General features: G+C 32.9%; 1 protein-coding gene across 1 annotated transcript in view; it reads left to right on the plus strand.

The window, feature by feature from the left end:
- The window catches only part of LOC128872032 (uncharacterized), a 41,602-nt gene that overhangs the window by 20,734 nt on the left and 7,040 nt on the right, over positions 1 to 13,828 (plus strand). Inside the window, exon 2 of the mRNA XM_054114312.1 lies at positions 2,499 to 2,667. Within this exon, the coding sequence (XP_053970287.1) occupies positions 2,500 to 2,667 (168 nt within the window). The 5' untranslated portion in view covers position 2,499. The remainder of the gene's footprint in view (positions 1 to 2,498; positions 2,668 to 13,828) is intronic.

Consider the following 13,828-nt stretch of genomic DNA (forward strand, 5'->3'; position numbering starts at 1 on the left):
TTTGTTTTTTTAAATGGAAACGTAGTTTTTTTTCACGCTAGACACATAGCTTATCTCAAGACGAATTCATTGACCTATATTATGTTGACCTTGAAATGTCATTCAAGGACATTTCCATGGCTTAAAGTTTTCTTCTTCTGGTGGCTAGTGGAATGTCTTCTAAAAAGATTTGCAACACATTACGAAGAAAATTAATGTATTGTTCTCCAGTTAATGTACCATTAAAAAAATATGGATCCACTAAATCGCCACCAATAATGCCACACCAAACATTTAGAGACCATTGACGCTGATGTTCAATTGCTCGATGCCAGTGAGGGTTTTCATTACACCAATAGTGGAAATTGTAATAATTCACTTCTCCCGTGTTTTTTAAAGTTGCTTCATTCGAAAATAGCACATAGGAGAAAAATAAAGGATCACGCATTATCCTACGCTGAGACCATTGACAAAATTTTAATCTGGCACCATAATCGGCATCACGTAATGCTTGATGTAAAGAAATGTGATACGGGTGAAAATGATGTCGTCGAAGGATTCTTGACACCGTAGATCGTGATACGCTGGACGTGCAACGAAGAAGAAAACTTTAAGCCATGGAAATGACCTTGAATGACATGTCAAGGTCAACATAATATAGGTCAATGAATTCGTCTTGAGATAAGCTATGTGTCTAGCGTGAAAAAAAGCTACGTTTCCATTTAAAAAAACAAAGGTGACCTTCAAATCTCGGAAGCGCCTCCACCTAGAAAAAAACAATGTGCACCATTGAATGTCTCCCTTCAGATAGAGCATGTTTCGTTTAAACATTTTTTTCGAATGATGAATATTTTACGAGATAATCGCGTGGAAAGGTTGTAATGAGACACCCTGTATAGGATGTTCGGTAATTTATGGTACAAGCGAAAAGGGGATGATTCTACGTGAAAAAATAAGTCGAAAATATAGAATAAACATTTTTCATGTGAGGCTTTGTTTTCGAGAAAATCGAATTTGAATTTTCGCCGGGTATGGGTGCACTTGATCATGTCTCGTTGTAACGAATCTCACTGTAGATCGTTGTCTCGATGGTTATTATGGCAGTTTAAATTTGTTTTTATCGTAACGGAAAATTAGGAATACGTAATGAAATAGAGTGTTGAAGTAATCATAAAGTTTATTATTACAGAAATAGGTGAAAATGCTGCCCATTCTGCCGAATACATACTTCTGCTTTTCTAATTAAGTTTTTACGAACACTTTCTATTGTATGCGATTGTTTTAGATAATAATAGTAAGATAATAGGTAGGAAAACGTTTCTTTGCCATTGAAAGTGTTTATCAACATAACTTCAATCGAGACAATGATCTACAGTGACAACCGTTATAATGGGACATAATCAAGTATACCAGTACCCGGCGAAAATTCAAAGTCGATTTTCTCGAAAACAAAGCCTCACATGAAAAATGTTTATTCTATATTTTCGACTTATTTTTTCATGTAGAATCACCCCCTTTTCGCTTGTACCATAAATTACCGAATACCTTGTATATGCTTCTCTTTAAATATGGGTAAAATTCAGTATAAATGGGTGGCAATCAAATATACAGATATACAGTAGAAGATTTGTTGAAACTTTGTGAAAAAATGGGTCAAAATTACCGTGCTCCGTAAACCTAATGATAAAGAATTACACTTCCTCGATCATTTAGAAATATCAAACGTTTCATTTGCTTGTGAAACAATGGAACCCCTCAGCAGTACAGCAAGTGTAGTATAATTGGGAAGAGGTTAATATTTCATCCAAAAACCAATCCAAAATATAAAGTAAAATGTGTTTATAGGCTTTACGTTTTCGTTATGGAGAAAAACAAATTTTGAAAATCTGAAAATCATAACTCTTTGATCAAATTTAAATCTAATAAAATTATATTTGGAAAGTAACGGTACGACCTTTACTTACAAAATCATTATAATTAAATTGCGTATTGTAAGTATATGTAATAAATAAAATTGTATAGAATAGAATTGTATGTATATATATATATATATATATATATATATATATATATATATATATGTCATTTAATTAGAATGATTTTTTAAGTAAAGGTGAAGCAGTTACCTTCCAAATATAATTTTATTTAAAAATTTGTTTTTCTCGATAACGAAAGAAAATGTCTACTTTGATTTTATATTTTGGATTAGTTTTTGCATGGAATAGTATACATAGAATGGGTAAATACCTGGGGTGATTCGTAAGGGTAGAATTCGAGGGGTTGTTCCTCTACTTGCGAGATCTAGAAAATTCTAAAACATATGTAATCGTTTCCACGATGATTAAAAATATTTGAAAATAATTTTGAGGTAGATTTTGGTCTCTTTTTGTTTTTTTCTGAAGGTAGATGTGTTTTTTCTGTTTACAAAATAACTGACCACTGATACAGAATATTTAATCGATTCAATGACAAGACTAAGCTACTCGAGTAACGTATTTCTGTATTCTTGTTTTATTCAGGATGATCACGGCGTTGCCAGTACCCTCAGTGAAGGTCTTCCACAAAACATATTATCAGGAAAAGGGATCCAGGATAGCGAGTAGTCAACCTGGAAGTCCTCTAGCTGAGAGCGAGGCAGTATTAGCGTTAAGTGACAAGGAACCACCAGAATACTACATCTGTGGCAAGGTGAGAAACTAAATCAATTTAAAGAACCTGTAAAATGTAAAACATAGAGAAAGAAAGAAAGAAAGATCTACGAGGACAAAATCTAGGATCTGATTAGAATTTTTTACAGTATAAATTCTTGTGTTATGTTCTATACGAATTCGATGACCCTATTGCGATAACGATATTTATCAATAACTCTGTCCATCGAACTGATTATGAAACGACTAAATTGAGTCTTTAGATAATCAATTAAGAGCAACTGATCTGTTATTGCTATGAAGTATTTAATTAGCAGTAATTATTATATGTTTTGGAGTGCTGACCTTTTAAGAACGAGTATTTTAATTAAGTCTTACGAGCAGAATGTAAAAAAAAAAATGAAAATAAACTACACTAGAATAATAAAGGTAAATATTTTTCTTCAGAGATTTATGCAATGAGCACAGTTAACCGTTTAACCTATAACAACGTGTGAGACTCGTGGTACAGAATTTGAGTCGAACATGAAAGACACGACATGTCGCATGAAAAGGCGCAAGGAATTTTATACCTGATTATGGCATTCACGATCCTACAGTAAATCTTATGTCAAAGAGTTAATGACTTTACGTAATGTTCCATCAGAATAAAGGCAAAAAATGACATCTATTATTTTCAAACAATTTTTCCAAAGTTTTTAAGGTCACCCATAGTATCCTACCAATATTTTCTGCCACGCATTTCGCGTGCATTCAGACATAGATTGTGACATTAAACTGATCTGGAACTCGAAAAAGGTGACCAACTTCTGAAACACTGTTAGTATGATAAACAAGTTCCGTATTAAATTTCAACTTGCTTTCAGTCAATTTGAGTCGGTATACAAAATGCTGTCTCACAGCGGTGATGTAATAAAGGAACAAACGTTGGTTTACGATACTACATGTGTTTAGCTTTAATGTATCATAAAATATTGTATTTATCATCTATTTTCATACAAAATTATTATTGCTAAATGTATTCATTTCTTATGTTTAATCAAATAATGAACACTTCGATTGTTATTTAAATGATTGAAATATCAAAATAAATATGAAGTTAATGTTATAATTATGTACATTATAAAAATAATGTTATACTAGAAATACGCATAGTCAGAAGTAAATTAATCTGACTTTTTGCAGAAGATACAAATAAAAGATCAAACGTTTTCATAATTTTCTAAAAGTGAACGTTTGTTGAGGGTTCCAGTACATTCACATGTTGCATCAAACCACCTCAAATTAATTTTAACGACGGAGAATTTAAAATAAATATTCGCTCAATACTCTTACATTTTTATGATACCTCATGTTTGTTGGGTAACGAAAAATAAGAGATAATATACATATTTTTACGGAGATAATAGATCAAGTATAAGAGGCAAGATTGCATTCGTTACATGGATAAAGATGTTGAGACGCCAGAGATTAATTGACGTTTGAATTTCTACCGAATTCGCAAAATTGAAAACTGCTGTCTATCGCGAAGCTAATCGATTAAAGGGAGGTAGATGAAGTCTCGAGGATGATAAGAACCGTGGGTGGTGTAACTAAGCGGTTAATGATGCAAACAATTGTGCACTTTGCAAAGTTTCTACGAAGAAACTAATATAGCACGTTGGAGTAATGAATATTACCGAATAGAAGAAGCTAACATTATTGGGAAACTTTCTTGCTTTTAGTTCGTAACAAATTTTTCTGCATTCAATATTCAAAACTTCTAACCACAAAAGAGCGGAATGGCATCAAAAGGCCTTATAATGAAGTCACTGTAACAAATTCCATAATTTTCCGATAAACCACTCCTGCGGCATTATTATTACTAAACGTTTTAACTGATCACATAGGTATATTGTACACAGATTAAACACAAAATAAATAAATAGTTTACACAGAGGTGAGGTACAGCCAGGGGCTGCTGTTCACTTAACCACAAAATTGTTATGCAAACAAACATGAACTGTTAATATATACATATACATACAAAATTTGCTCAAAATTTGAATAGTACCTCATGTCTTACATGAAAGTGATCATATCCACATTTTTTTGATGAAAAACTCCTGAGATACAAAGCGGAACAAAGGTCAACATATGTAGATGACATCCCTGGTCACTGGATTTGTTCAAAACTTCACTGGTATCAATGATCTATACAGTCAGTCCCAAAAAAGATTCGGACCCTCTATGTGCATTAAAGAAATTTAAAATTAAATGATAGGTTTTATGTTTCCAAATAAATCCCCCATTATAAATATACAGGGTGAGTCTTGTAACGTGACGACCTCAAACAACTCGTAAGGTATTCGTTGTACGACAAAATGTTTCAAACAAAAGTTGCATGGTATCTAGGGGGACATACAGTGCTGTAATCTGTTTTTCATTACCTTACTTTTTTATTGAGATATTAGGGTTACCTTCAGATATAGAGGCTATGAATAATTATGGGACTGACTGTGTATAGTAATCACTACTGAAATTTCATAATTTTCTAATAAACCACTTCTGAGATGCAAAAGCAAACAGAAGCCAATATAGGTTCATACAGAATTTCGTAATCAGTCTTTTTTGCATTTTTAGAAGGGTACTTCAACAAATGAAAAATTCGACAAAATTGTAGGCGCTAATAAGAGCTGGGAATGTAGGAATTCCAAAACATTATCGAATGTTAATCTGTGCGTCATAGTATTACCTACAAGTTTCAGGAACCTCGAACTCCCACGCAGATTGCCTCGCTCACTTTCGTATCAATTCAATGTTACGTTTTGCTTTTATTTGTACCATCCCACACAATTCCCAAACTAATCGAGCGCACTTCCAACGGTCAAGATCTACAAGAACCATTTTTCCGAATCATACTGTTTGCATTGCAAGCTTTCATCTCTCGATTCGCGTGATCTTGTTTAATGTTACGCGTTGACGCAATAATCACACGTTTCATTATTTGTCAGCTTGCTCGCCACGGTAGATTGAAACCAGTGACGTAATGCCACGGGTGGACAGAATTTCTTTTCAATTAGACGATACATAGACGCTTTGTACAGTGATTTATACGCAATATGATTGATTAAATCGAACACTTATTAAGATAAGCTTCTATTCGACCAACCGCGAAACATAATTTGGATTGTAATCGTTATTGATCATATAACGAATCCAAAAATTATTTGTTAGTTAACATTTTTAGACTACATAACAACTTAACTTTTGCATACTGCTTAATCGATGTAAAAATATTATGTAATATCGTAAAATACTAAAATTAACCTCTTGCAAAAATTTGAGTCAGACAAAAAATCATAAAATAAAACCAAATTAATAGTGTTAAAGAGTATAAAATGGAAACCATACAAGATCAAAGTTGGGAAAAATTCTTCTCTCATAAATACACATTGATTTTAGTTAGAAACGCAAGTAACCTTAAAGGTTCTCTTTATTTTCTCTTTTTGATTATTGAAATATAATATTTCAAATTTAGAAAAAATGTTGGATCAATAAAGAAAGAATAAATAAACTCGTTGATGAGCAGGGAAAAGGAGTTTTTAGGTATTAAAGGCATCGTGTCGTATAAAAATAGAAATTTCGGTATTCAGAGCTACCATAAAAATGCCACGAACGTAATCTGTCTTTGAATGTGTAAACTTAAAGCTCGCTCAGTGATCGCCATCGTCGCGAATAAAATAAGGAAATCATTCAGAGTGAAAGTAGCACGAGTAAAATAGGAAACTCATCCGGTCCGTAAGAGGAAGAAATTCGCGAGAGTTACTTATGGATTTCAAAGAATTTTTACGCCCACGTTTCGATGAAAGATATTCCGCGAACGCGACATTCAAAGGATTTGTCGAGCCGAATCAGCATAATTAAGATTTCCGTGCTGTATCTCAATAATCACACCAGAAAAAGATCATGAAAAACGAGGAATAAAATTTGTTGTGACTATGAAGAGAATTTAAGTAAAAGTATGGAGTATTGCACTGTCTTCCAATAATTTTGAAAAAGTATATCTCAATTGAGGTAGGTAACGAAGTCTCAACATTATTAGTTTTGATGGAAATAAAAATATTACTTCTATCGTTATACTTAATTATATTATATTTATGACAATATTTTTGATCTATTTAATAAATATAAATTAATTATTTTGTTAGGTCATTAACATCGATTTAGCTTTGTTTCTGTAGACTTTAAAGATGAAGTAGAAACGTTGTTAATTGAAGACCTTACAGTAAATACTAAATAAATTGTTCTATGTTTATTTTTATTAAACCTCCCTTGTTGGATCCAAATGAAGAGTTCACAAAAAGTTTTTTACTTTGAAACACGATTAAAAGTGTGTAAATTGACTTTGTTTTTCTTCCTTTTCTCGTTTCATTATTTATCGAATTAAATATAGATGAAATTTTTAAATAATAATTGAATCGAATCATTGTTGAAAATCCTTGGACTATATAAAACTAAAAATAAAATATAGACATATTTAAACTTCTTTCCGCTACAAAAAGATACCTAACCCTACGACTTTTTACTTTACATCAGTAGATGTTATATCGGTGAGGGTGTGACACCGTTTTAAATTTAAGTCGGATGAGATTTGTAATCACAGTAGCTGACCGTCCAATTGACAATCGTATTTGAGCACAAGATACGAAATAAAAGAACAGTAAAAAGAAACACTCCAAATAAGACATGTGCAAAATTTCAGCTTTCTATTACGTTTCGTTCTCGAAACATAAATAATAAAGGTTTCAAACGAATCTCAAGATATAACTCAAGCAATAGTGTATAATAAAAAATGTCTTCTCTTCGCGTTAAAATGAGAAAATATTCGACATCTACTACTCGTTACTGATAAAAACCGTGATCGAAAGTAAGAAGAATCTAAACAGTGCATCGTATAGCTCGCTCACAAGGTCCGTTATTTTCTACCAGACACCGAAAGGTGAAGGTTGAAACAAAGTGTTAAAGGACGCGTCGTCCAACTGGCCACAATCTGAAGAACAAGCTGTTAAGCCAAACATCTCGTAACTCGCATCTTATCTCTTGCGTGGGTTGAGTCTTGACTGAAAAATGAGCAACATTTGAGAGATTTTGTTTGAGGAAAGTACGCGACATACTGAACTAAAACTTTCTTTGTTAATTACTACATATTGATATAAAGACTTTACATAAATATTTTCGTGTAACTTACTTTGATTTACTTACTTTGATTTACTTTGATCAAAATTACTTTGATAGTAAACAAGTTATAAATAATATCCTAATGCTGTAACGAGATTACCATCGCAATCGGTGAACACGATTGCACCATATTCAATGATTGTAAATAAAAATTGCAAGATACAAACAAAAAGCGAATGAAGATTTCGTCTAGACTAGAAGAAATTTAAAAAATTAAAAAGTTGACAAAATGGCGACACTTTGAAGGCATATTTCGGTTTACCACGAGGGATTATAACTTCCACTACAAACTTGTCACCTCATTTTTACATTACAAAAGGAAAGAGTAAATTTGAAAGTAAAACTACATTTTTAAATCACTAAGCTTTAAGAAATCACACAAAATTTAAGAAATCGCCTTTTTCTATTGCTAAATATATAAGGAAACCTCCTTAAACAAATACTAAACAAAAGATTTGAAAATGAATGACACATCATTTGCTTAGAATTCACAAAGAACATATACTACATATGTTTCAAATAAAATATAACTTCAGTTAGCTATATTTACAATTAGATATAGCTTTGATCATACAATTACACAAATGTTCGAACCTCAAACTTTGTCAAATAGTATTTCTCGAAATACAATATAAATGAAAAAAAACACCATCGAATAATTAAAAATTAATCAATTTCGTTGATTTATTTTGAAGAATACTAAGAGTTGGTTCATCTATAGGCTTGAATTTCTGCACGTGTGAGTGGATGAGTTTCACATGGAAATGGAGAAGCGTTAATAATTTAGTACTAACTCACGATCGCTGATTTTTATTCCACTGGTTCTAATTCTAATATTTCTCCTTTTTCTTGGGAACTGTACCGGATTTTTACGAGTTTCTACCATGACGTAAATCGGCGTTGAGTATTTGTCATAGGTGGAGTTCTCCTCTAGGACAAGGGAAGCTCGTTCACAGGAAAATTCCAAACGAGGAGTTAGCTTGTCCAAGACAGAGACAAAGAATTTAAAAATTCCATCAGCAGTGTAGATAGTGCCTTTACATACAGAGATGGACACAACTTCATTCAAATAAAGCCAACACATAGCAATTTATTCGCGACGTTTATTCAATTGAGTACTGAATAAAAAGTTTGTCTTTTCATCATTGCTCGTAACATTTATCTAGCTGAAAATTTTGTCCATCCCTGTTTGTATACCATTAGCAAAGACGTTAGCTGGTGACGATACAAGGTACGATTATAATTGGTATTCGAAAAAGTTCCCTAATTAGGCGTTTTCTCGCTAGATGGATTTAACATCGTAAATCTTTGTTTACACGTAACCTGTTGAAACATACTAGATGTCATTTAAAAGGTTACAGTTTATACTACAGATTGAAAAAATAGGTATCAAATTTCTTGATTGATTTAACAGTAATAAGGTCTTAAACATGAAGATAAATAATGAGAAAATTCGCTACATTTTATAATATCATTTTTATGCATTACATACACACCACAGATGCATTACGCTGTTGTCGACCAATCACAGAACGATTCGATGAAATCATGCAAATGGTTGAGAAACCCCACGGACTTTTTCGAATACCCAATATAATACAATGTATTGATTAATATAATATACAATGCACTATTAGAAACCATTACTATTTCTTTTTGATAAATAAAAAATTAAGATAGTAATGGTTTTAGGAGCATTAGTATATCGGCAATGCGACTATTCCTTCAAGATTAATAGATTAGTATAATGTATACGAATTCTGGACTTTTAAATAAGAATTTTTTTCTTTGAATAAAAGTTCAACGTGTACAAACTTAAAGCTAACAACGTATTTTAAAGTAGATTTCTGCTGATAATAGGTATGCACTTATTCCAACGTTTCTGCCACTTCTGCAAACATCGTTGGAAGTCTTTCAGTAAGAGGCAGTTGAGCACTTTTGTCACGTTCGCTTTAATTGTGTCAACGACGTCGAATCTTCTTCCTTTTAGCTTTATTTCGATCCTGAAGGATAGAGAAAAATAACAGTCCCACGTGCAAGTGAGCACAGTCTGGCTAATATGTCTGACCATCGCTCACTATTTCTACTTGTGTTGGTGTGATGTATTCGAGAACATTGGTGATGATTATGATTATCTATTTTTCATCAATCCTGCTATATTCGGACTATTCACCAACGATAACGCAAATCTTAGAATGGAAACGGAAATAAAAAGAATGTTCCTCCTTTGACACTGCCTGATGATAGTCTTAATTATTAGAAATAATGCAATGTAACCTTTAAGCAGTAAGATATATAGGAGTATATATTAACACTCGAGTTATGTTCTGCCTAATATATTATAGATTGGCAATATATTTATTAGATAAAAAGATATAGTAGGGGATGTAGGTTGTAGGAATCGCAGGAATGAATTGGAAACAGGTTCTAAGGATAAAAGGAAATGGTTTATTTATTAACCAACTGTACATGTTAGTTTTCTGGGAGAGGAATAAGAGTTACAGGTTTTTTCGGAATCAAAGCTTTCAGCTCAATTTTACAATAACAGAAAATGTATATCGCGTCGAGGCGTCCGGGTGGCTCTACCGTCCATTCCCTGGGAGGCGACCGGCGGTAAATCCAGCTGTTCTCTCCGTTCCAAGGCGGCCAGGCAAGAGCTCTTCTTACACACGTCCTCTTTTACAGACGACCGGCGGCAATTCCAGCCGTTCACTTCTGAGCTGCAAAAGGCGTCCGAAAGCTAGGCTTCATACTCTCCTCACTCATTAGGCGACCGTGGTAATTACCTCGTTCTCTTCTAAGAGTGCAGCAAAGAATACCGCGTCCGCTATCGCGAGAGCGATTCTTATACCCGATTGTTGCTAACAGACCGCGGTCAATCAACAAGTCGCGTTACTATGCGAGCGCGTTCGCGAGAGTTCGCGAGCTTTCCCCGATGTTCGCGAATTTTTGGCCGCGATTTACAATCCGATAAAAAACTTCGAAAAAGTAAAAAAATCACGCCAAGTACATGAAAAAGTGTAGGACTCAAAGAGTTATCATTGAAAAATAGAAGATCCTCATAAAAAACTACAAGAAAGTAGAAAAATATAAACGCTCGACTTTTGCTTAGCTCCTATTGGCTAAGGGCTGACGACGGGAAAATCATACAAAAAATACCGTTTCTGACATATTCATGACATGATATTACGATATCTCAGTTGTACGTGGACCGATTTTATTGATTTTGGTTTTATTCGAAAGCTTATATGCGGTTTACATAAGAAAAATGTCTTTAAATTTAGAAAATATTGCAGGCGTGTTGAGATATTTATGAAAGAAGTTTCAGGTTAGGTTGGAATGGACCATCTCTCCTGTAAAAGATACGTGGTAGCTCCAACGCCAGTATATACGCGGTGACGGATAATTTTTCATACACTTGGCGCCGAGACGCTACCGCGTCTCTAGATATTAAATAATAGCTTAAATAACAAAGATCATGTACAATGATGACCACACATAATTAGAAAAAGCAACAAAATGAGTATCTAGCGCACCTTCGCTCGCCTACTTGAGTTATAAACATAAGCTCATCTACATAGGGGTTAAGAAAAAAATTGTCTGTTCAAAGTACCTACGCCCTTTTATAAATAACTATGTCCTTTCACTTGTTCCTGTAGGAACTGATGCTTCTATCTGAATTTTACTTGAACAGCATTTATTTGCGTATACAAATCTCATTTCTTTTCCGAAATATGTGAAAGTTTTTTGAATAAGTTAGAATTCCTATGTAACCTCATCTGGTCATTCTTTATTTATTTCGAAAAATTATAACCAGTGATCTCTCATACATAAATGGATTATCTTGAAATTTTTCTTTCACCGTGATTATGAAAAATTGTTGACAACATTTTTAAAAAATTTCATAGTTCTATATATTATTCATGATGTTACGCATTAGGAATAAAATTGGTAGTAAAATTTAATAGACGTAGCATGTTTTAATATTTGCATTTTTCAGGAAATTATAATTAATCCAAGAAAATGAATACAAGTCTACACTTTTCCTTATACACAATGTTTATATGTTTCTTAAAGTGTAGGAAAAACTTTTTCCAGTTATACATTTCAGTGCTTTCATTTTAATTTCTTTATCCACGTGTTCAGTCCAAAATTACAACTTTCCAGAATAACAGTCTTCAAGGAAATTTCGCGATCACTTTATTTTTAATCCTGAAATCACTACGAAACCAACAGGGCTTCTTAAAAATGGTCTTTTAATAAACCGCATGCAGCGCCATTTTAAACTCTAAAAAAAATATATCTTTTTCGTTAAGATGCGTACGAACACTGTAGAAAAGTAAAAGTCGAGACTTGAGGTCGTTTCGTTGGAAATAATTACCAAATAAAGTTTCACTTTAACATTAGGTTTGCAAAGCATGATCATTTTTTCGTAGTCATCAAACACGAATTTCATAAGAAGAGTTACAGAAACCATTGTCATTCTTCGCCAACCACTTATACTGACTTTTATCTACATAAAAACACAAGCGTACATCCAAATTACTTCGATAATAGATATAAACATGATCAAAAACTTCTTAGAAAGTAACCAAAAAAAAAATGTAGCGTAGATACTTCGAATCTTCACCAACCCAGTGTTGAAATAATTAAATCGCCTGATCCCTTTAACGATGTTAAGACGATCAATAGATTGCCACTTTAATGTATTTTTACCCGTCATAAAATAATTGTATATCTCCAACCGGCGGCATGGCAGCAAAGTTCAAACTGCTTCTCGGGCAAAAATAGGTTTCAAATACGGGCTAAAGGAATGAAACATCGTAGACGCGGGCAGTGTTTGCCTCGGACTCCAGGTTTATTAACCCTTTGACCGCGGTACGATTAAGAATCAAGACATCGCGGTGCCATTTTTTTGTTGGAAATTCTAAGAAGCATGGAGGTGTGAATTTAAAAAAACTAAAGAGGGGCAAACGAAAATTTCACTTGGGCAAACGTGAGAAAACGATGGCAAAACAGAATCAAAAAGAAAAATATGAGTTTTTCAAAAAGGTGGGGCTAGTGTGAAGCTGGTCCCACCTAATGTAAATCGCGTATATCTTTTGAACTAAAGAGCGGCAAACGAAAATTTTTCTTGAGCAAACGATGAGCAAACGTATGCAAAAAGAAAATTTTAAGTTTTTGATATAGGTGGGGCCAGCTTCACACGGGTGAAGAACCTAATGCGTATGACACATTCATAATTTACAGTTAGAGTACATTTAAGTGACCATGCACAATACATTAAGCAGCCAGACAATTTTGGTTTTATTTGAAATTTAAACAGTTTTCCAACAAAACCATAAAGATTTCGTTTTGTTTAATAACAAAACATGTCTCTCGCCTTTCTTATTTAATTCTAATCATATGTACTTCGATTTCAAATTAAGAAATTAGATATATTACAAACCAATTGTGATTCATTAAAAACAAAATCCTGAAATGCCTTTTGGAAAAATGTATGAAGTGAAGGAAGGTTTTTGATTCATTGGTGTTGGTAAGTAATAATTTGAATGTTCATAATTCATTGCGACAATTCGACCCTGTAAATAATGTACCCTTTGTACATTATGTAGCTATTTATTAATAATGTAGCTATTTATGTAAGTTGTGAAATTAACAAGAAAAAAATAATTAATCGATAGAAATGTTGAAGCAATAAGTATTCGCACAACTGTTTAATTTTTAAAACTTGATTAAAAACAAACGAAATTTACATTGATTTACAAGTATATAATACTTCCTTCGTGGGATTTCCTTTTGACTTTATAATTATTGGAACTCTTCTAAGGGTTAAATTAACTAAATTATTAATTATATGAAGTGGGATTTTCTTCAATTCCTCTATTAGAGCCATTTTTAAATGTACTTTACTGGAAATTTGATGTTTTCTACTTCGTACGGAGCAATAAACTAATGTGTTTACTTTACAAACTCTACTG

Source organism: Hylaeus volcanicus, chromosome 2 (assembly GCF_026283585.1).
Source record: "Hylaeus volcanicus isolate JK05 chromosome 2, UHH_iyHylVolc1.0_haploid, whole genome shotgun sequence".
Taxonomy (NCBI): Eukaryota; Metazoa; Arthropoda; class Insecta; order Hymenoptera; family Colletidae; genus Hylaeus; species Hylaeus volcanicus.